This window comes from Corvus moneduloides, chromosome 3 (assembly GCF_009650955.1).
Source record: "Corvus moneduloides isolate bCorMon1 chromosome 3, bCorMon1.pri, whole genome shotgun sequence".
Classification (NCBI taxonomy): Eukaryota; Metazoa; Chordata; class Aves; order Passeriformes; family Corvidae; genus Corvus; species Corvus moneduloides.
Window position 1 is genome coordinate 79,524,273 of NC_045478.1, and position 25,285 is coordinate 79,549,557.

General features: G+C 38.3%; 1 protein-coding gene across 1 annotated transcript in view; it reads right to left on the reverse strand.

Moving 5' to 3' along the window:
• FAM120B (family with sequence similarity 120B) overlaps positions 1-25,202 on the reverse strand; it is a 48,044-nt gene extending 22,842 nt beyond the window's left edge. Inside the window, exons 1-6 of the mRNA XM_032102369.1 lie at positions 25,161-25,202; positions 23,285-24,330; positions 18,737-18,917; positions 12,597-12,692; positions 7,855-8,027; positions 3,745-3,837 (exon numbers count right to left, since the gene is read on the reverse strand). Of these exons, the coding sequence (XP_031958260.1) occupies positions 3,745-3,837; positions 7,855-8,027; positions 12,597-12,692; positions 18,737-18,917; positions 23,285-24,304 (1,563 nt within the window). The 5' untranslated portion in view covers positions 24,305-24,330; positions 25,161-25,202. The remainder of the gene's footprint in view (positions 1-3,744; positions 3,838-7,854; positions 8,028-12,596; positions 12,693-18,736; positions 18,918-23,284; positions 24,331-25,160) is intronic.
• Positions 25,203-25,285: the final 83 nt, after the last annotated feature.

The window sequence follows — 25,285 nt, forward strand, 5'->3', positions numbered from 1 at the left end:
CTATAAAGGGTTTGCAAGTGCTCTAAATCCCAGCAGTGATGTGTATACCCACCCATGTACCTGCTATTAACTTGGATTTCCTATTTTCTGACATAGATTTCACTTCTAAAATCATTTATCAGGACCCAAAATTCATCTACCAATTTCCAGTTTGTACTTCCTTTTTAACCAAATTTTTCCATCTCATCTTTGGTCACAACTTTCAGAAAAGACGTGACTCACAGCTTTACACCTCCAACACAAATTTTTCATATAGTCAAATATTTAGAGCAATCTTAGAAAAAATGTAATTGTGTTTACAAGTCATTATGGGTTTTCTTGTTTAGGCAGTATTTTACATGCATTAGTGGTGAAAGCTGACCTGTAATTGCACTTGTAAACAACCAGGGCCAGCACAATATAAGAAACAAAACTGGAAGCATGACTGCTGGTGCCTCTTTTTCTCTGCAATGGCCTCAAAGTTCGACTGATGGCTCTCTGGGCTTTTTGCCAACACCACACACCAAATTAAAATAGAAAGAAGGGAAATAGACAACCTGGGGTCCAAAATTTAATTCTGACCTTATGTATAAGCTCTATGGGAGACTTGGGCAAAGTAGAATACTAATCTACCATATAAGGGGGGCAGCACAAGAAAACGAGAAAAAATCTAACCAGAAAAATGTCTTTTCTATGGTGTGCACATTTTGGTATTTTGAAACCATCGATCTTGAAAAATAATCAAATCTTCATGTATAAACATTATGTTATTCTCAGAAAGTAATATTTAATGTACAGTGTAGTTACATGTCCACAGCCCACTTTCTTTCAGCATGAGATAAACTATATTTTTTATGGCTTTAACCCACTATATTCAAACCATAGACATTTCTGTTTCATAGACTTGTGGGTTTATGGATCTCATTAACTATGAAATATGGACAGCATATTAGAAAGTAGATTTGAAAGTAAAGGCTGAAAGGCTCTCTTCATTCCATGAGAACAGGCTCTATTTATATTTTCTCTCATATTTCATGGTGGAAGTTAAGTATTCTTCTGCTAGAACGTACTTGCTAATGGACTTCTTTACAGAAAGAGGGAATTTTTTAATCAAATTAATGTTCTTTACAGAATTGGTTACAAGAAATAAAGATTTTTTCTACTTCAAATAACACTATCATGTTAAGTCCAAAATGGCAGATGAGAAAATATCTTCATAAAATTTTGCAGATGCTGATTAATTTTACCATAACTTCCTTGAAAACTCTGTGATTAAGTTGTTTCTAGGGATCACTTTTAACATTTCAATGGAAAATAAAAAGTATGGTAAACAGATTAAACTCTGTTCCTGACTTCCTACTATAAACTCCATTTATTAATTAACTATGTACTAGTATAAGTCATTGCTCTCGGATCCTTTGATTTTAAACACAAATATCTAGAAAATTAAGCTGTTAAATACCTATTGATACCCCACTCACCAACTATTAAAATAACTCAGTAACTCTGTTGAGCATAACTCAATTTTGTAAAATGACTAAATAAACACAGCAATGAGTAAAAACAGTTTAGGCTATTCTGAGATGGGATCTTGAAAATTAGATGCTTGAATGATAATTCTCAGAGAGACTGCTTTATTGATCATTATTCTTAGAATATTTGTATAAGATATTCTATTTATTTAGTCTCCTGCCCTTTCAAGAGAAAATTCCCAGGACATTATTAAGTTCTCTGTTCTTGATACAGCTTGACAAGACACAGATACACATACAACTGAGAAACAGCAACTTTTTTCCACAGGGAAATTCAGGTCATCAAAACACAGGAAATAAAGTTAATTTGAAGGCAATGAGGGAAAGTTTTGAAACTCTTATTTATGTATTCACAACCTCAGAAGAGAAAGAGACCAAAATCTTTCCTCACTATTCCCTTCAGAACAATTTGTTCTGGCTCAAACTATTACCAAAGGCACTATCGTGAATTTTGATAGAATAAGACAAGGAGCTGATCTACAAAGTAGCCTGATACAAACCATTTCAGCTACGTTACATGATCTTTTGTTGGTTTCTAGCACAGCAGAAGGCATTGTGGGACAGTGCATGAAGTGCTTTTACACGCAGTAGGGGGACATAACTTTGGAAAGGACTTGCCAGTGGCACGCAGAAGTCAATTCCAACAACACTCTGTCCATTCCATAGAGTGATACATGACACAGTGTAAGACCAGCTTCACACTTCATGTACTTTTGTGTGCACAGCTGACCAGCCAGAAGCCTTGTGGGTAAGTAATAATTTTGTGAACAACTTTGAACCAGTACAATGCTGATAAGTAGCACACATTGATTAATATTACGTGTTTGGATGCAGATTTATATTTTCAAAGAGCCACGACACAAATGAATCACACAAAGACCTCTAACTCAAGCGGAATAAACTTTGAAGCACTTTAGAAATTTATTTAACAATCCCTGTAAGTGCATCTACAAACAAGTTGTTTCAACACCCCCTGCTTAGGCTTGATTTCCTTTATTCTTTTGCTGAATGACTGCCATGCAGGCTTGATGAAGTACTGATCCTCACAATGTTGAGTGCAACACTGTGTGCAGTAATGTACCTGACAGAAATAAATCCTACATTTAATAAATCCTGCTGTTTTCCATATTGCCTTCATTTCATTGCTTCTCTTCTGTTACACAGATCTAACACTCGATCTACAGCTACAAAACAAATTTGTGATGAGTTTGAAAAAACTTATAGGAGCCTGGACTTCACTTGTTACAAGGAATCAAATAATGGAACTGGAATCACACTAGTTTTGCTATTTTGGTACTTGTGTGCTAGAAACAAATGGATAGTAACAGGAGTGTTACCTTGAGATCAACAAAAAGTACTTTCAAAATTGTCTCATGGACTGCTCAAAGAAACAGGGAATTTATTGGAAATATAAGCAAGATTTACAGAATAAAGATATGTTAAGGTTCTAACCACTTCTAAGTCTTTCCCACTTAGTTTGCAGAAACCCACCACTCAAACAGCCATTGGCATGTGGGGTCTGTGCTGTACACTGCTAATACTTTGATTACAATTTCAGGCTATGAATTTGAAAATACTCTTGCATAATTTCATATGCAGGAAGAACTATTTAAATGGTTCTTCTGCAATAACCATCTTCAATCCACGTGTGGAAAGGCAGAAGCTAAGAAAGGAAAAAACAGATTTGCATGGAGTATATGTAAAATATTTAAAAGAACTTCTGCAGAGTTACAGAACAGTGTAATCCTAATGGTTTTTCCCTGCAGTGAGTCACATTAGGTAACTTTTTTCTGGTTAGGTTTACACTGTTTATATTCTCCCTCAAGCAGCAATACCAAAATTTAATTTAATCTAGTGGTTTTCATACAACCTATGGCCAAAACTAAAATCCTCCTCAGTAAAAAAAACTGAAGCAATGTTGTAAGACAGGGTTCACTGTTACCAATTTTTCATCAGATGGAAGTTTGGAAGCTAAGGAAGGAAGAAATCTGAGACTAATTTGCTCACTCTAGGACTGCAACCACTAGAAAATGTCCGTTCCATTTTAATTTCTTGTGTGATTAACAAATATAAGCATTCACATGAAATGTAGCACATTAAAAGCCTATATATTTTCCATGACCCCTAGCTCCTATATCTGTAAAAAAAATTAATGTAGAATGATTTACCCCTAGAATATTTATCATAATGTTACCATGAGTATTTTATGCTACACAATTATTCCAGTCCATACCTGCAGGCCTGTCAGTTGAGCTGCTGACTTCCCTTTGAGGCAGAGAATGAGTGCCAGAAATGCATTTAAGTCCTCCAGAGAGAGGCTACTGACCTAAAACAGACAAAAAATTAACATATTATCTGAAGGCTCTGAAGAGGAGCTTTCTGAAAATTGAATCCTCTTGTTCAAGCACATCCAACTCAGAACAGTGACCTCATGTAATGATGACCACCATGAATGCATCATCTAGGAAAACACACAGGGAACAAAATACTTTCTTTCACAGCTTGAATGAAGTGCATACCCCAACACTTGTGTATAGTGCATACACATGGACTTCCACACACCAAACAAAATGCCCACCCTTCATATATTCCCTTCTCCACTTCCCTTGGAGTTTCTTAATAACAGGAAATTTCTCCCTCTCTGTAACATCAAGCATAGTAAAAAAAAAAAAGAATTAAAAAAAATTACTCTGTAATCAAGACACAGGATAAAAACCACCTCAATGAGCCACAGACACAATGACCATTAGGACTTTCTAAAAATGCTTATACATTTATCTGTGAGAAATTTCAAAAATATTCTAAAATATTTCAATTACCTATTTTAACCTAAACTTCAGGATTTACCAAAACATATTTGATTTCTTTCAGATTTTAAGGCTGCATATGGAAGCAGGGAAAACTCAAAACAAAAACCTGAAATGTTCAAGTGGGGAAACAGAAATGACAATTCCAAATTTACATAACAGTTTACTTCTATCAGCAAAGGAGGAATGGGCACTTTTTCTGCTGTGAAAAAGGGTTTTGAGATTTTGCAGAGGCATGTGATCAGCTCAGAAGAAAGACAGCACCTTGAGACCAGCTGGGATGATTCCATGACAGTGCCAGTCGAGTTCTAATCCTTTCCCTCCTCTTATGAAACACTATAGATTATACATGTGCACCAAGACCTCATATCTGTTACAACTGTCGAGGACATACAGAGAGCTCCAAAGTGAGATCCATAAAGCATTACAAATTCTTATCAATTGGAGCTTGAGGAAAGGTTTCTCTTGCAAAATGTGGAAATGTGCATTGTGGGCCTACAGAACACTTAAGAGGCTGCCTAAAACTCTGCATTGCCTTTCTTTTAACAGGTTGAATATGGGGAAATATTGGTATATTGCATTTCAGTCCAGTAAGAGTTTCTATTTAGTGACAGATAAAATGGAGAGAAAAATTTAAAAGAAAGTATTGATGTAAATCAACAGGGAAAAGAAGCATTAAGAGGCCATCTATAATTATGTCATTCATTTTTTGCGTTAGAAGGAGTGACCCATTCTTTCCTCCTCAGGATAAAAATCATTCAACCACTATTCAGAAATACTTTTTTTTTTTTAAATCAGGCCCTACTGCTTGTCCCACTGTAAAATACTTTCCCCTCTATGATGCTGTTAAATCTTGCATAAAGCACAAGAATGTGATATCAGAAACATTTTAAGCTTTGAAAATGCTCCTTGGTATTCATTAACTCCACCTGTCTGCTAAGATCTGATAATGGCCCTACTTTACCCTGTAATTCAAGCCAGGTGTCACCTTTGTGTAGATGGCAACAAGAGAGGTTTACTAAACCTGCACATTTTATACACTGAAATAACAAAAAGTGACTTTTATCTACAAAACAATTCTTAATACTTGCACAATTTTGTCCTAAGAAAAGGAAATCAAAGATTGATTGCAAGTACAACAGCAAGAAAATGCCCCTAAAAGAGCACATCAGCCAAAAATGCTTATGAATGTAAAAACACTTCTTTAGAGAAATATTTTATTCAGTAATCAAACTTGGTGACTTATCACAATTCCACTGTCAGATTTATTCCAAAACTGTTAGAGATTGAAAGAGAAAACTTCCCCTTTGTCTGGAAGCTTCAGTTTGATTTGAACTCATTCCCACCTTTCCCAACTTTAAAGACAGACCTAATGTTTCATAATTTTTTTCATTATTTTTGTTCCTAATTTGGAGAATATTCAAAAGGTACCATGGAAAAAGATATTTTTCATATAAACACTTTTTTTACATAGTTAATGTTTGTTTATTGGAATTTTTTCTCTTTCAAAAAATTCATCTAAAGTTTTCATTAAATACTTGCACATACATTCCGAGGAAACCAGATGGGTTGGTCAGTGTGCTGGTTCCTGTAAAACTCTTATTTTTAGCTTAGATTAAATGATTAGTAATGAAATTTTTAAGAAGTTTATTCTCCCTCACACGAGCTGAAGGAAGACTTGAGGCCTGCCTCAAGGCAACCTACACTTTTCTCAATTTAAATAATTTCTGAGGAAACAATTCACCTTCCTTCTCTAATAAAAATTTAAGACTAAAGTGTAAAGACAAGAGTCAGGTCACAGTTAGACAAGCTTTGTTTTCTCAGCTATAAAACAAATGGAAGCAATATGGCCAGCTCAAAGCATGGCTACTGACACTCCTGCCCTCATGTTTTCCTCTCAAACATCCCAAGAGAACAAACAGACAATATAGAGAAATAATCAAAGTTTAAAATAACTCAGCAATGAAAAACATTTTACTCCAAATTGATTCCCTAGTCTAGTTCACGGGGTAGATTGTATCAGCGCAACTCAGTGGGCAGAAGAGAATCAGGAAAATGGGGCAGTTCTTGAGAAGCTGGCACTGCCATGAAAGGCCTTCCATCAAACGGAGCCCTTTGCATGATCTCTCCACTGTTATTCCTGTTGAAAGCAAGAGCTGTAAACTCTTCTCTGTTTATAACAGTAGCCATTGGATTATAAGTTCTGAAAACCATTTTCCTGACAAGCTTTTTTTTTCTTTCTATTTTATTAATATCCTGTGATCAAAGTTCAGTAAATCCACATTTCTGTAGGTGTTCCATCCTGTTACTCCTCTTCTTAATCCCACTAAAGAAACCCTTCTCAAATGATTTAGTTATCATGCTATGAAAGGGTGCACAGAATAACTAAATAAATAAGTGAAATAGTGATAAATGAAACTGCATTTTCATATCCAAATAGGAAGAACACTTCAAGTAGGTTAAAAGGTAGGTACATGATATATATCTTGCTGACTTCAAACTGCAAGGCATGAAATGATGTTTAGTAAGTATTATCTTCAAAAAATTTTCAATTTGTATTCTGTTATACAAAAATTAAAGAAAAAAAGACCTATATGGATCATTTGTGTAGTTCCCATATGTACTTCCTCAATATGTCATCTAAGTTTGAGTAAACACATGAAGGGAAATGAAAGGAAAAGTCAGGGAGAACTTGTTTTCATGTATCACACACCAGTACAAGTCTGTTATTGAGGAAAGTGAAATCTAAAAAAGCAAAACAAAAGACAAAATGCAGTTCAGTTTAAGTACAAGTGAAGCTGAGCTTATCAGATTAGATAAAAGCATAATTTGCTCTTCCTCAGAGAGGAAAATCTGCTTGTGAGATCACCATTTGAAATGTGGCAAGTCCAGACAATATATTAAATACCTAAGAGAAAAGTAAATAATGAAGCAATATTGTATTTAATCTTGTGTCCCTTTTTATTACAATCAAGGTAGCCTGCAGGCTGCCAAGTATTTGGAATTATAACAGAAATGCTATCTAATGATCCCCTATTGCTTAGAATTTAATGAGAAGAGCCATATCCTCAATTCTGGCTTTAAAATTAGTAGACTGACAAGATGCTGTGAAAAAGCAGTGAAAGCTGACTACATATTTATACTGTTTGCACAGCCTACACAGTCACCTGAGGGAATGTCTCCTTTTGATGACATGAAGGAAACACAAAAGGAGCAACTTTAATTTACAAACAGGTCCCAAGGAGCAGGGGAAATCCTCAGTTTATACTCTCTCTGCTAGACTGCCCAAGGGGTTTTGTCATGGGCATGTGAGAGTTATGATTAGCTACTAAAAACCCCAAGTATTTCTTGAACAGGATGGTGCACGTTAAGCGGAGTAATTAAAATTACTGTAATGCAGTACGATTATATTTGATCAGCTATGCCTACAGTAAGGATTAAGAGAAATGCCCAGCACAGGCTAGCAAAAACCAGTTTATTTGTCCTTCGTATCTATCAGGGCTGACAGCTGAGGAAAAAGCAACTGTCCCTCTTACCTGCATCATCAGATAGGCCAGCAAGCAGCAGAATCCTGCAACAGGTGCTTCCAGAGCTTGGAGTTCTTCCATCTCATCTTGAAGGTAAAAGCATGCCAGAAATGTACTATACCGTTGCTTTTCCACGTCAGGCCCTTTGGCAAGCCACAGTGTTTTCAAATTAGGTGTTCCACCTACAAAAGAAATCCATTATTTTATTTTGGCAGCAACAAGATAAAACATGTCGACCTCATTACAATCTGAAAGGAAATGAGTGATCTGCTCTTGGCACTTGCAAGGACCACAGAGTCAAAAATAAAATGTATTTGACAAAACTTGCATATGAAAAAAAAGATTAACAAAAAAAAAAGGCCTGTAATTTAAATAAAATTTATTGAATATAGTCATGTTTAAGCAGAGTGGACTGAACTTAATTCTTACAATAGCACAGACAACCTTGAGACAGCAGGCATTTAACCTATGCAAGGGCAAAGTTTGCCTACAAGTGCGTTCATTCCCTTGGCGATCCACAGGATTAAAAGAGGCTCACTTCATCACAAAACAGTGATTCGGCAGAGAACGACCAGATCTGTTTCTTCTCTCTCTCCCAGACTTAACATACCAGGGGTCCCCGAAGGATCCTCACACGCTCTCCCTCATGGTCACCTGTTCTAATGAACACACTGGTCACCTGTGCTGCTTGGTGGGGCTCACACATCCTCCACCAGGCACTGTGTGGGCATGCCTGCTCTGCAGCACGCTCCCTCCTGCTTGGGAACAAAAACCCAGGCGATCTGGTATTTTTCACGTCCTAGGCTACTGTATGAAACGCTGTTGCAAACACACAAAAGAACTGTCATCAGTTATGAATAATGTATCTTTCCAGACTTTCTCTAGTCTCATTCACGCTTGTCTCTAAATCCTTAATATTTACCCCATGCTGCCATCTCCCAGCTTGTGACACGTGTGGGCTAATGCAAAATTTGCTCCTCATTTAAATTACATTTAATCTGCTATCAAAATAAACACTAATGCACGTGAAATAACAGAACAGCTAACTGGTTATGCCTGAGAATCTCAATAAAAGACAGAATCGTACCATAAAGTACGGCTGCTTCTGTAGTTAAATAAAACGAGGTGTGAATTTTAAATGTAGACTAATTAAGCTACATTTGGTAACACCTTTTCCTTTTTTATGTGACATGCAGCAGCTGCAGACCAGTTAGGAACACTTGGTGATAATAAATGGTTAAAGTGACAAGGTGCTGAAATCTACATAGATGATGTTTATTTAGCCAGGAAAGCCCATTAACCAAATGGCACTAATTCTTTGGAGAGGGAAAACTAGAAGAAAAGTTAGTATTTTCTTTCTTTATCTCCCTGATGGATGTTTCCTTTACTATTTTTAAGACTAACTCTCTTGTCAAAAGTTTTAACCATAAAAAGAACTACTATCATACCATCCATAAGTTTCTAACCTTATTTCTATGGGAAATGCATTATTAAGAAAAAATACCAGTTGCTGGACTGGAGGTAGAAATGCAGGTAAGAGATAACACAAATAGTGGCAGTGCGTGGAGTAGTACAGACAGCACAGTAAGACCCACATTACTGGTTTTGATATTGGTTAATTGCTGCCTTAGGAAAAAAAAGAACAGCAGAGACTGACTTCCAGGAAAAAAATCAAATATAACATGTATGAAACCAAAACAGAGCCAACTTTTCCTACCAAGGCTAAGCAACGCTGATGTGTGAGACAATCTGTACATGGGTAAACTCAAATAGTTTTAATAGTTTCTGTATACAAGGAGATATACCAAGAATCAGTTAAAAGGAAAGTTCTCTTTTGTATCCAGGGGCATACCTATTAATAGAAATCCTTCTTTCTCCAGAGTAAAACCAGTAACTGCATCAATATTCAAGATTGTAGATCTATATTGAGAGAGCTCAACAAAAAATTCGAGACATCTCTTCCACAAACAGTTTCTTACACTTTCAGAAACATCTACTTGTGCCTGGGGAAAAAGAGGTACTGATAGATCATGAGTTATTTACTCTGGGAAAGGAAACTTGATGCTGTCTCGTTTTGGAACACACCAATGAAAGGCGCTCTGTCAATGTGTGTAAATCATGATCATATTCATTCAATTGAAAAGAACCATTCCAGAAGGAAGAAAGAGACACAGACAATGCAAGCAAGCACAGATGCTAATTCATGCTAATCGTCTCTCAAAAAAAAAAAAAACAAAAAAAAAAAAAACAAAAAAAAAACAAACAAACAAAAAAAAAAACACCTAATACATACTATATTTTAAACGTATTTTAAGTTATCCTCTTACTTAGCACCCTGACTTTAGGATTCAATATTTCATTTCTAAAACAAAGCTATCATTCAATCCATCACCTGCAACCTTTCCAGATGCAAAGCACTTCTGCTGTTTTATACACACACAAAAAGTTAGCAGGAATTCTACTTATTTTTTAAAAATCAATGCAAAATCTAAAATATTTATCATTATGGACACCACACTTCAAAGTTCATGATTTCTTTAGGCTTTTTAATCTAAATCAAATTGGAAAGAGTCAGGATTTTCCATATATTCTCAGTACAGCTATAAACTAGTTTTGATGATAAGGTTATCAGTTTTTTCAAAAAAGATAAAACAGCAAGCTTTCCCTAATTAATTGCACTTTTGATGTTTCAAATACATTTTTAGTAAAATTTTTTTGGTTTTGAGTAACCTGATCTTGACTGACAACTTGAACTCTTAACTTCCTAAAACAACTTTAAATTTAGCTCTAAATATGATCCCTGTCTGAAAAATGTGATGTGCGGTTCGGAACCTTATTTGGTGAATTAGAAAGTCATGCTGTGGCAAATCAAAGATGCATGAGCAAATGTAAGGCATACAAATATGGACTGCAAAAATTTTAGAAAAATATTTGTCTGCTGAAGGAATGACAACAGAGCACTAAAAATAAACACTAAAAGTCCTCCTCCCATTTTTTGTCTGCTTGAACAGCCTTTTATTACTGAGTTAGTAAAGATTGTATCTGAGAAGATTGTGTTTTTATAAACCACTTACGTGGTTGCTACAAACAAACACACTTAAAATCCTGTTTATTGTCAACATGAAGGTGGGTTCTATGTGTTGCATGTTTGCAGAGCTACAGAACCAGAGTACATGAGATTAAGTGGATTCCTCCCCAGAAATAGAGGAAGGAAGTATACTATCTGGGATGGAAAATTTCACAACAATAAATACAGTATATTTTCCAGACAATTTGAAATGTAACTACATAGGTACAGTTTATACTTCGTTGAGTTTTGCTTCCTTGTTTTGCAACATGTTCCCAGACCATTTTATGCTGAAACAAAACAGTTGCACAGGACAGACTGATCAATATTTATTCTGCATATTCATATTCCATTTGGAAAATTTCACAGCAATTTCATGTTATCATAAAGCCAATTAGATAATCACTCCCCTAATATTGTGTCAGGGGTACTGGATACTGAAACTACTGTATATCAAATGAAAACTCATTGGTACTTTGTCTGTGTAACCCATTTCTTTCCAAACAATCCTTAAAAAAAGGATTTTGAAAAGGCTGATATCTAAAAAGCAACTGGTTTTCCTTCCTCTTTGAATTCAAAGACTCTAATTAAATATATGAGTTTCAAATTTGAAGACAAATGTGCAATCTTTGGATACCTAAAAATAAATTTTACTATAAATTTATAAAAAAGTGCCTGCATTTCAGCTTCTGAATTTGGATTTAGACCAGATCAGAACAAGGACTACTACAAAAGGTTCTGGATGCTGAGGGAAGATCCACTGGTAATTACTCTCCAAAAGTTGAGTAGACAATAACTTTTCTTAACAAGATATCAATGGTATTGTATATCAGTGGAACGAATATATTTCATGTGAAAGACGAGAAAAACCTCTGAGCTGCTGATCCATTTGATAGCACATGACTTGACAGAGAGAGACCTGTGAGAACAAGGATGACTACAACAGCGTGGGCAAATGAACACCTAGAACAATCTTCCCCTTGACATAACATAATTGTTTACTTCCCATCCTAAACTTATATTGCATGATACAATTGTATATATATATATATATATATACACACAATTATATATATACAGTACTCAATCTTTTCACTGAAATGTATGACATTTATAATGTAACATATTTCTCATAACTCTAATTTCACTAAAAGTGTTCATTAATGTGTTTTTTACCAAAGGGAAGAAGACAAAACCACACAAAATACTGAAGTCTTAAGAGAACAGAAACACCTTCACAGAAACAGATAGCCTAATTATTTTTCTTTATTGAAAGTTGGAATCTCTTTCTGGGTTGTCAGAAATGATCTAAAAATGACTCTTTTTTACATTCTCCACTACTCTCATTAACACAGTCTGTCAAACAGCTTAATGGACAAGTTTTAATATGGCCCTACGTACTACTTATCCTGGCAGTATTTAGAACCTCTAAGAAATTGTTTGCATTTTAGAACTGATGTTTGAATTAGCACTGGGTTTAACAAGACACAGCAATAACGTGTCTCAAAGCTGAATCCTATTATAATTACAAAGGGTAATTAAAAGCAATTACAAGCATGCAGTTCTTTAGCTCCTTGTTCTCCCCAGTCATCCTGGATTCTGTATCAAACATATGATGGATTGCTTAACATCATTTTAGAGAAGTCATTCTTTCAGTTTAGATTTAAACACATTTTTACTCTACCTGTAACAGAAGGCCGTACAGGTTGTATTAGCTCCGGCTGCTTGAGAGGATTTCCAAAATAGACAAACCACTCTTTTACCAAAGGATAGGCTTCACCTAAAAAGACAGAATTGGATCAGTAAGTCAAATGCAAGTATTGACACTAGTGTAACAGCTGGAATCAGCTGTGATCACGATTCTAAAGTAATAGAAGGCATTTCATGATGACTTGTTTGCTCAGCTTTAGAAACAAACCAAGAAAAAATAGTTTTAGTATCTTTATGACCAATCATCAGAACAAATAGAGTTTCAATTATGTACTATAAACACGAGTTTGGAGTGGGGAACTGCAACCAAAAATGTAAGTACAAGAGTCTGTGGAAAACATCCTCACACAGGCTTAGACCTTCCCACTCCAACGCAGCTCAGGAAGCTCTGGAGGCATGTGGCATAGCTTAGGGACCTGCATGACCTACCTCAGTCTCTCAGCACTGTCACACTGCCACATATCCAGGCAGTGCTTAATATGATTCACCTCCCAACTTGCCCTGACATTTCCTGTCTCAGGGTTTGAGCCAAAATCTCTATAGGGAGGCCTTGATGGCTATTTGAAAGCTGACAGCAATGGAGTCATCCCACCATCATGCAGAGCTTTTACAGCCCATTGTTCCAGACCTTTTACCTAGCATAAAGGAATTGTTTATACATAATAGTTCAAGTGGCTTTCCTAGTCCCTAACCTCAACCCTTCTCAGCCCCCCTAAAGAAGCCCCTTAAATTAAAAATTTCACTACAGGAATTGTGCATTTAACTACTTGATGCTTAAAAAAACCCAAACAAACCAACCGTCAGAAAAAAAATCAAGCATTTAAGAATTTTTGAAATGCAGACTATCCAATTTACAACAGTCAGCTCAAAATCTTTCCAATGCAAGTCTTCACTAAAAAAACCCAAACAAACATAGAATCAGTGTTACTATCAATGGTGTTTTGCATTCTGTCCAGATTTTTGCTTATGGTAGCCATGTCATAGTGCCCTAAATTTCCACTCTCTGTAGTCTGGTAAACAGTATGAATTAAAGAGGTTTAGCTAGTCCTGGGCACTTGGAGTAGTTTTCAAATATTTTCTTTTTTCTTTCCCTTGTCCCTTTCCAGATTCACAGAATGGCACCTCTAATTTCTTCAAGCTCTCAGCCAGTACTGAAGTAATTATTCTTAAAAATTCCTGCCTTTTATCACCAATTCCAATCTCCCTGAAATTTACTGTACAAGTATTTCTGATACCACGTTGTGAACCCTAATCAACAACTTCCCCTAGATTAAAACAAACCAAAGAAATCTTTCCAACACTGTCCTTTCCTTCTCCACCCAAAAAGGTTTTGTCACACTAATTTCCTGATCTCACTCATACCTCAGTGCTGGCGATAACTGCTGGCACGAATGAACAAGTAGTGTGATACTGTGCAAGGGCAGAAATTCCTCAGATGTATTTGTAGTGTCAGGGATGAGAGAAGAGAAAAAGAACACAACAAAATCTGTTTTACAACCCTGCTTCTTCCTTCCTTACCTCCCCATGGACCTACAGCACAAATTCCCAATAAAGGTGAGGGACTGAAGAACCAACACATGGACTATGAGGGACAGTATTACACCTGGCTTGCCATGCTTCACTGTTCAAAAACTGATGACATTAAAAATAAAACTAAAAATGCCTACCCTAGGAGGAAAAAAAGCCTTAAGCTGTACATTCCAGTAGCTGAATAGTCTCACATCTTGATTATAAATCACTGTCTATGATAATGCTATCTCATGAACAAAACCCTCCAATTAAATAACCCAAAGTCACTTTCAGAAACATTCTGATGTTTTAGCATTCGGTTTTAAGATTTAGTGTGTAGATTACTCTGCTTTATTCAATTTATTCAGCTCACTCAGACTCCTAAATTTTAGCCTGGTTTCTTAAGGAGGCAAACCTAATACAATTAGGACATCTGTCTTATAATTAATTCAGGGATACACTGCTCTGTTTCAACTAAATCTGACAAAGGAGAAGTGATTTCAAATGGATTAAAGTCCTAAACATTTTGTGAAACTGGAGACTCAGCTGACAGAGGGATCCTATTAGGGCACCAACTGAACAAAAGGCAGGAAAGCCAACTTACCTGCTGTATCCAAACAGACTGAATGGTAAATCAGTACACAAATAGCTGTAGAAGAGCTAGAGCTGAGAAAAAAGGTAGATGGGATTTGTGAAGGGCAGGAGGCAATAGAGAACATGCTTAGGAACACTGTATGTTGCAGGAGGGAGTTGTCAAGGTCATGAGGAGAAGTTAAGACGGTAGAAAGAAGCATGGAAATAGAAAAGCTTTGCTGGGGGGAAGCTGGTGGGGAGCATTGCTCTTTGTGAGTTCCACAACTCACAGAAAAACTTACCTAAGTGTGTCTTGATTCTAAATACCAGTGAGAGATTATTTTTTACATCAACCATTGAACTCATGCACAGTAAAGAGAGAAGTCAATAGGAAGTCTACAGTTTCATTCTTTTAATGTTTGTGAATGTAGGTACAGGACATAGCACCACATCAACTAAGTGCTTTTCACTACTCTGGTCCATTAGTAACAAAAGTATATTACTGTTCACATAACCAGCCAAATAAATACAGCTGACAGCAAGGCCCTGCAAACTGACAGCACACTAACATACCAAGAACGAAATGGAGATATGATTACTAAATGTCAACCCTCCCTGCACGGAAATGTCTTGGGGGAAAAAAACCCACTAATTTTTCAAACTTTTTCCCCCACAATGCATATAAAGAATATCACCAATGAAATAAAAAAAAAAATAGCAGTTCCTTTGTTTAAACAGATTCTGAATGACTTGTGAAAGCACTGCTTAGGCAGCCTACGGAAAGCTTCAACTATGTGCAAATCACAAGACAGTTGAAAAATGTTATGTGTGTTCCTCTACACCTGTAACAATGCCAGCTCTCCTGAGCAGTCACTGGTGATAAATGGCAAAAATTCTGCTAATGGACTGTTTTTGACAGTGTCAAAGTGAGGATCAGTCTGGCCTGCTAATGTTAGAACTGGGAGTGATGCCAGGACTTCGAGGAGCTGGCCACGGGCTCAGGCTACATTACATAACCTCCTAATTGGCAGTGGCCATGCAGGTGCAGGTATTTCCATGGACTGCACCAGTGCCAAAACCTGCTGGCTTTGTTCTGAACTCTTTGCACACATAAGGAAGAGCTTGGCTGGCTGATCAGGGTGTATTATTTACTGTTATTTTCCCCTCCTGCTTGAATTTTTCCCAAAGTACTTTTTCTCGGAAAGATGCTAAAGCGTTGGCAATTTATATCACTGTATGCAATATTTCACATACTGATAAGAAATAGCTCAATTAATTATAAATGTACTTTTGAAATACACAGGCAACAAACGCCACGTTATCAGAATCACCACCAGCCCCTTATTTATTTATGTAGGGTCAAAAATAAGGCTGTGATTCTCCAACATTTCCATGAGTAAAGGTCCACACATACTTACCATACATCCAACTATACCAAAGGCAATGTTATACAAGCAATCTTTCAGCAGCATCGCTATCTTTTACAGGCAGGCACTGATTTGTACATTCCCACTCTCTCCCATTCCCTCGGGGTGTTTCACCACAGCTGTTTGTGGCTACACAGAGCCAGATAGGGAAACAGAACCCGGTTACCTGGCTACAAGAAAGGCAGGGAAGAGAGACAGAAGCTATTTTCAGTTTCTCAAACTAGGCCACCACACAGCTGCACAAACAGCTGCACCAGCACAACTGAGACGATGCACAGGGACTGAAATGAGTGGCTGTGCAAGAGAATTATTTTAAGTGGCACAGATAGCAAAAGAAACATTTATCCCACTATGACTTCAGGCAAAGTGGCATGGTATGGGCCAATGGTTTCAAAGGATATGACATCCTGCTCCTATGGATTTGTGGGTCTCTTGGGCACCCTTGGAAATCTCAACCTAGACATTCAAAACTAAGTTTCTTGTTTCAGAGTAGGGGAAACAGTTTACATTAGTTTTAACCTGTTCTTACTAAAACTGTAACCACTGCTTTTAGTAAATGTTGGCTGCTTTGTCAATTAACAATAAATAAGCAGACCTGCAAACTGCAAAGAAGTCAGTTTCCACCATATTTTAATTGACAATATTAAGGAGCAAAACAGAAGATCACTAGCACATATATCACCACAGCAAACTGGAACATTGTGTAGAGTTAGTTGAGTTAGCTTCAAATGTGCTACATCAGCAGCTGTATAATGGCAGCAGACTCCACATGGACTAATTTAATTGGTTGTCTTGTTCCAGTAAGCTCTTTTTTAATGCTAATCCAAAGTGATTCTACATTATACTGCAACTTACATACAGAGTAGACTACTTCTTCCCATCCTATCCCTTATCAAATTACAAAACCCAGGCAACTTAACCTCATCTGAGGGAAACTGGCAAAGGTTTCTACTTACTTTGTAAAGAAAAAAACTTCCTTGTAGGTCTAGCAGTGAATCCATAAAAAAATAAGGCTTACACGTACTTATGCCTTCCAATACAGACTGTGACTAATGATCTACATTCTTGATTTAGAAGCAACTATACACTGGAATAAACAAAAACCCCATTAACTACTAGGAAGTGACATGGTTAAAGCAGTTAAGAGGTAGATGCATGCACTGAAAATGCAAATTTAATAGAGGCACCCATGCAGACACAATCTACCTACCTTTCTGGAAGGGTTAAGGATTGAGGGTGTACTATGATTTACTTTAGAAAATTATCTCTGGAATTGGAAGCCTGAACTGAGAATAAATAGCACATGCTATCTGTGGTTTTATTCTAAAACTGCTTTCTTAAAAGAAGATGACTTTTGCATTAAAATTTCATTTTCAATATGACTCTAAATAAATGTTTCTGTATTTCAATTCTAATTTTCTTTGAGTACTAAAAACACTGTAACAAATGCAAAGGTGCCTATTACCCTGCCATCTTGCAGCAACAATTGTTAATTAGGAATTTTGGTCTGAGTTTTTCTGAAAACATCAGTGAATATCCTGCTGCTTAGATGAATAAGTAAAACCCAACCAAGTTATAATTATATACAAAATTTAGAGGCAGTACACCAAAAAATGAAAAATGACAGATGTGCATGATTACTGCTGAGATTTTTGTTATTCTCTCCAAATTGCTATGTAAACTCTGATTCAGTTTTTCCTATTATGGCACAACTTCAACCTCTGACTGCTGAAGGAAGTCATGCACTTAATTACCTTTTTGTGCCTTTCTAAACAAATAGTTTGAATACTAGGTTTGATGGCGGTGCACTTTCATCAATAAAATGTAAAGTGATTACTACGGAGAAATCAACACATTGAAAAGAAGAAAAGTTCAGTACACTTTTAATTTTCAACTCACTGGCTGAAAGACACTGTAAAGATAACACTTAACTAATGGAAGTCTTAAGAACATGAAATTGGTCCAAGGATGTGAATAAAGAACTCTCTGTCTTCAAGGAGATGAATGCAAGCACAGATATGAGTACCTGCTACCCAATCTGTTTATTCCGCTGGATAAGGAAATTGTATTTTCTTCCACTTGGATGAAAAAACTAATAATTGCTGGCATGACTACTTGCATTTGTATTATTACAGTAACTATATTTGACTGTTCTGAAAATTGCAGACTTAGAATCAACAGAAGGTAAAACTTTAACAGTGCATTACTGTTCTGTAAAAGTGTATTACAACTCACTAATTCATCCAGAGCCACACTTATCCAAGAACCATTAGGTTTCATATACCCTCAAACTTTCAAAAATCTCCTAAAGATCATTGTTTTGCTCAATCTTTTTATCATTAACACCTATCACAACTTCCCATTTAGCAAGGAAAAAACCTCCACTTTTAAGAATCATGTTAAAAGCACTGAAATGGAACAGCATGTAGAAAAAGCCCCACAGTTTCACCTCCGCATTTTCTCTTACTTCCATAAGATGTACATTTCAGCTGCTCTGAGTTTTTATCCTAAATGCTGATGCAGCCACTGAAGCAATTAATTCAAGACTTCATATTTCAAAATTGAAAGTACACTTGAATAATGGTGTAAGTAGTTTAATCCTTACCTTTTCCAGATTCCAACAAGATAGAATAAATATGCTGGCGAGCAGGGCGGTAGATAAGTGCCTGTCCAGGAATCTCTGTATCATAGTCATCTTCCAAGGAGTTGCTGCACTCAATCTCTCCATTACTCAGGATATTGAAGATTGAATAATTTTCAGATTGGATATGCTGTTCTTTGGCTAACTGTTTGTTCAAAGAAGGAAAGAAGGCATTATCTCCAAAATTAAGAAAAATCAAAAACTAACAAAATGTATTCACTGTTTGAGGAAATAGATCTTTCTCTATCAGTAGAAATGGAGGGAACAGCCAAGGAGGCAACAAGCGCTTTTTCAAATAACACCAGTATAGTATATTTTCAGACATCCCTCTTCTTGTGGACAGGAATCCCCAGGAAAACCATGATTGCCTTTCTTAACTCCTCATTTAATTCTTAAAACTTGGGAACTTGAACAACAGTTTTCTAGAGAGTAATTATTCTTACAAGGAATTCTGAATTCCAACATAGCTGCCCCTCCTTTGGTGACCTGAAAATGTACCTTCTCACTTTAAACAGTGAGTGAAGGCATGACAAAATGCAAACTTATGATATTGCAAGATGAACTATATAAGACAGCTGTATTTCTTTCCTGACCTGACTTGGTGTAGTTTACATTCTGGTAAAATTAGAATACTTAACTTCATCATACTTTCACTTTGCAATAGCTCTTCACTGTGGAAAGAAATGAAATCTACTCTAGTGAGGAAAACCAGGTCTGCAGGCGTGCTGCTGAAAAGCAGAATTAACAGCATCACCCAGGCTGCACATTAACCACGCACTGGATGCAGATGCATCTGGCTGGAGCAACTGGCTACAAGCAGCCTCAGTACCAAGAGGGTCTGCTGGTCTGGAGCACCCTAGATGAGAAAGCAACAAAGATGCTCCCAGGCAGTGCAGAATTCCAACCAGTAACACTGGCAATCTGGACTGGCCAAGGGCAGAGCCAGATAGACTTTCTACTTCATAACCCCAGACCAAAACTCTGGGGGTGTTCAAACAGCTGAGCGGAGCAAATTATTTCCATGGGGTGCCACTAATAAATTCTCCAGGACCCGTGCCATATGGTGAGCAGGCACCGACGTTTCTGCTCTGCATTCCCTGCATGTGTTGTGCTATCTGTACTATTCGGTTTCTGCCATCCACACAGCTATCACAGACTCTTTCACTGAGTTACTGGACCACTGGCCAGAACCAAATTCACCATTTCTGCAGAATTCCAGTATCTGCAAACCTGAGAACTCAGCTGGTGAAAGCTGCAGTCAGTCACTGGGTCATTATTGATCAAAACTAATTCTACTGAAATGTCATACTTTCTGTGTACAGTGCCAATCAACAGAGCACTTATACAATAAATCAATGGTTTCCCTGCAAGAAATACTTTAGTATTCCTAATATATGTAAACACTGTAATCCCCCAAGTATACTTTTGTATAAAATAAAAACAGAGCATCAAGTATTTCTAAGCATGATTTAAATGAAGCACTGAACTATTTCACAGAATCCAGAGATATGAGATCAACAACACTAGTTTATTGCAACTTGCCAATCATCTACACATCCTTATGTACTGAAAAAACTACAAGGTGATTTCAAAAGTATTGCTGTATTCAATGTCTGTATCTTGAAAAATATTTCTGATTCGTACCTACAATCAGCTAGAAAGTTATGCTCTTCTGAGAGAAACAGCACCATGAGGCTATGTCCTCATGGTTGGAATTGAGCTTTGTGTGTCATTTACGTGCAGTCCAGACAATGTGCAAGGTAAGCAGAACTACACATGGGTTTCAAAATATGAAGCAAAGCACACACACTACATATACAAATATTTGAACACTTGTAACAAAAACAAAAGAGAAGTTAACATGTCTAACGTTTTGACTGTAATTTCCTTGACCCAGGGACTGGCTTCATGTAGGACTCATGCAACAACCGTGAGGCACTCCTCAATAGAGTTTCTAAACATTATTATTTTATTAGAGCAGTAGCTCAGCATGATGCTTCAGAACTCCAACCCTTCAAATTAAAGACCAAGACACGAAATAATGACCACTTGTCATAAAGACTGCATGGTACATTCTCTTAAGGAGTAAGGATACTGCCACTATTGTCCTGGCCATAATCCAACCTAGATAATTGCATTCTGGCTATTTTTTCCTTGCACTTCAAGCATAAAGAGTCTTTTTCAGCACCTTATTATGATGTATGGCTGCTGATTTTTTAAAATATCTTCTATTTAACTACACCAGTCAGAAGTTATATGTATTGTGTCTATGTGTGGTTAATATAACAGATCAAATATAGCTACAGTTTAGCTGAAATGAGCATTGCATAGGTTGCAATGTAGTTCTAAAATGTTTTGGTCTTTTTAGAAAGGAAAATGTAAATTATATAATTACTTTAGAGTAATATGAGGAAACAGAAAAATAGTTTTAAAGAAAATGCTCAAGATAAGCAAGAGGAAGAAAAAAAGTTTCTGTGTTTGAAGTCTATACAGACCTAATAAAATAGGGAGTAACAGATGGCTAATATAGAGTCTAAAATACACTTCCTTATATAGATTTTTTTAAAAATCCCAATGTTATCTTAATTGACATGAATTTACAGAATTGTACTCTAGACTTACCACCGTTCCATAAACTCTGATGCCAGGTAGCCCATTTTCTATCAGCCAGGCAGGCCACCCTAAGCTAATACATCCAATTTCCCAGAGTGACTCAATCTGACACACAGTATCTCATCGCAACACCAGTGCATCCCTGTCCGTGTGGGAAGCCATAAGTAAAACTTGCTACTGCAGACCTGCCCTTTGGGAATTAATAAACCCAGAGAAGTGCTTTTGGGTCATTCAGGGACAAGGAAAACAAGGGTAATTTAACCTGAACCAAAAATCACAAAATACAGACTTACAGCATTTGACACTGTCCTGTACAACATCCTTGCCCCTGAACTGGAGAGGCACAGATTTGACAGCTGGACCTCTTGGTGGATGAGGGACTGGTTGGATGGTCGCTCTGAAAGAGTTGTGGTCAATGGCTCAATGTGCAAGTGGAGACCAGTGACAAGTGGTGTCCTCAAGGGTTGGTAGTGGGACCAGCACTGTTTAACATCTTTGCCAGCAACACAGTGGGATAGAGTGCTCCTTTGGCAAGTCTACTGGTGACACCAGGCTGTGTGGTGTCATCGGCATGCAGGAGGGAAGGGATCCATCCAGAGGAATCTGGACAGGCTTGAGAGGTGGGCCTGTGCAAACCTCATCAATTTCAGCAGGGCCAAGTACAAGATCACGCTCTTGGGTTGGAGCAATCCCGAGCACAAATACAGGCTGGATAGAGAATGGATTGAGAGCAGCTCTAAGAAGGGCTTTAGGGTGTTGCTGAATAAGGAGCTTGACCTGAGCCAGCAATGTGTGCTCACAGCCCAGAAAGCCAACTGCACCCTGGGCTGCATCCAAAGCAGTGTGACCAGCAGGGTGAGGGAGGGGATTCTCCTTGCCTACTCTGCTCTGGTGAGACCCCACCTGGAGTGCTGTGTCCAGCTCTGAGGTCCCCAGCATAGCAAGGACTTTGACCTGTTGGAGTGAGTCCAGAGGAGGGCTGCAAAGACGATCAGAGGGCTGGAGCACCTCTGCTGTGAAGACAGGCTGAGAGAGCTGGGGTTGTATAACTGGAGAGGAGAAGGCCCTGGAGACACCTTAGAGCAGCTTTCAAATAGCTAAAGGGGGCTACAAAAGAGCTGGAGAGGGACTTTTCACAAGGGTGTGTATTAACAGTATGAGGGGAAATGGCTTTAATCTGTCAGAGAGTAGCTTTAGATTAGATATTAGGAAGAAGCCCTTTGTTGTGAAGGTGGTGAGGCACTGGCCCACGTTGCCCAGAGAGGAGTTGGATCACCCCTGGAAGTATTCAAGGCCAGGCTGGATGGGGCTCTGAGCAACCTGGTCTAGTGGAAGTCTCCCTGCTCAGGGCAGGGGTTTGGAACTAGGTGATCTTTAAGGTCCTTTCCAACCCCAGCCATTCTACGATTCTATGACGTGATTCTGTAGGAGTTTCCACATCTCCACCATAAGAGCAATTTCAAGTTCTGCATTCTTAGCACAGCTACATTTGATACCTCAACTGCATGTGCCAGGCACAGCCAAGCAAACCACTGACCAGCTTATGGCTGACCTGTGGGTTCTCAAAGTAAAAAACAAGCCAATACACAAATCATATAAACATGGGAAATCATATAATACATGGGAAGTACATTTCTGTGCCCAGCTGCTGGCCTATACAGGAGCTGCTCCCCATTATTTGACCTACCTGACACTTCAAAAAGAGAGAAACCACGTTTTACTAAATGTGCTGCATCTATGCTCATATTAATGCATGCAATACTCCTAACTGGGGCTCTACTTAACAGACAAAAGATTTTTGCACAAGCAAATTTAAATCAACAGGATTGATGTACTCATTACCAAGTTCCACTAAGTAGTCATGGCCATAAAGTGATCAAGTTTTAAAAAACTAGTTACCTGAAAGATTTCTTTATCTTGACAGAGAGCTGACTGTTGTTGAAGGGATGACATCTGACAATTTATTACATTGGGAGGAATCCATGGAGACTGCTGCCCAGGCAAAAGATAGGAGTTCACTCCTCTGTAAAGCAATGACTTGTCTGATCCCAGAGGTAGCATCTCTTCCAAGTGTTTCAGGCTGCTGTATGAGCATGGAATTTTTGAGATGTAATTTGCTACAGATAGCAGTATGTTTGTTCTTCTGTTGTAGCTGTTATTCCTGTGGGGACTGGTGGTTAAACATTTGTGCCAAAAGCCTTCCAACAGGCTTTCTGGAACAACATCATTGCCAAGCAAGCATGCAAAGAGAGGAAGGTGTGTCGAACTAATACCCAGTACATGGCAAAGAACTTCTCGAGAGTACATAACAGTGACCAGTCTGTCCAAATGGAGGTTCTCAATGGAAAAGTAGGGACATGTATTATAGATGAGGTAGTCACTATCTTGCCCCAGAATTCCTATACAGTTGTGCTGCAAACCATATGCAGCCACCTCAAAGTCTGCCTCTTGCAATGTGCAGACTGTTTTTTGACCAAGTGATTTCAGGGCAAAACGTGTAAAAGTAGGCAGAGCTGAAGGAAGAACAAACATTTCTCTCCCTGGCTGTTTCCTGTGAGTCTTGATAAAACGAAACAATGTGGCTATTTCCTCAGTATTCTTCATCCTCCGTTTGATCCACTCCTCTCTCTTTTTCTCTTCTACCACCCCATCAAAGTAAAACACCAACTTGATGCCAGCTGCTATAAAAGCATTGATAAAATCTTCTAAAATGGCAAGGTACTCCCGCCACTGGCCACCACACACCCAGGATTCTGGTGTGTACCAGCGTCTAACGCAACTCATGGCATCTACTACGATAACAGGCGGGGAATCAGGATGATCGATGCGATGCTTTTCTGCCATTTCTCTCAGATCTACTGTTTTGCACGCATCAGGGCAAACTCTTGCCACAAATCCCTGCAAGCCTCTAACACCCATGGCTGATCTTGGAAACTCACAGCAGTCTGAAAGAAGAAAAATAAAAACAATGTTCTAAAATGCAATACTGAGAAACAATGAAATTCTACAATAATAATAAAAGAAGCTGCTTGGAAACAGAACTGGGGTTTTTTTCTTCTTTTGCTGATAGCTCATTGTCTTATCCTGGCTTTTAACAATTTGAAATGGTTTACTTCAAATCAGCAAACTAAACGTTAAGTACTCATTCATTTTCCTTTCCACTTCTGTTTATCAGTGAAAAATATAAATATCAAAAGATTCTCATAAATATGACCAAACAAAATTCATAGATTCATTGAAAGAGTAAGGTTGGAAGGAACCACAGGGTCCAACCTCCCTGCTCCAGCAGGGTCATTCTAGAGCACATGGCACAGGATTGCATTCGGACAGTTCTTGAGTATCTTCAGTGAGGGGGATTTCAGGTTAATAGCATACAGAAAAGTACAGAGTACTAGAAGAACAAAGATAGATTTTGTTTTATTAAAAAATATACATGCTTATGGTATTCAAAAGGGAAAGAAAGGAAGGCGAGTTAACAAAGTATTGTGAATACACAGCTTTTAAAAGCATTCCCGAATCCTATCAGTTAAACACAGAGTTCTGAATACCACCCTCTTTAATCACAGTTGGGTTTGGAAGGGGCCTTTAAGGACCTCGCAAGGTGCGGGGGCCGCTGCGCGCAGCCCGGCAGGGCCGAGCCCCCCACCCCGGGGTTCGTGCGGCGCCCGGGCCACGCTGCCCACGCACCCCGGGACTGCGGCTGTGACCGCCCCGCCCCGGGGAGCCCCCGAGCCCCGGCCCCGGCCCCGGCCCCGCCGCCCGGCCCGGCACTGACCCGAGCGCCGCTTCCGCTTCCCGCGGGGCGCGCCCGCGCCTGCGCCCGCCGGCGGGGCGGGGCCGTGCCCGTGAGGGGCGGGCCGGTGTCGGCCGCCGCTGTCCCCGCCCGCGGGCTGTGGTCCC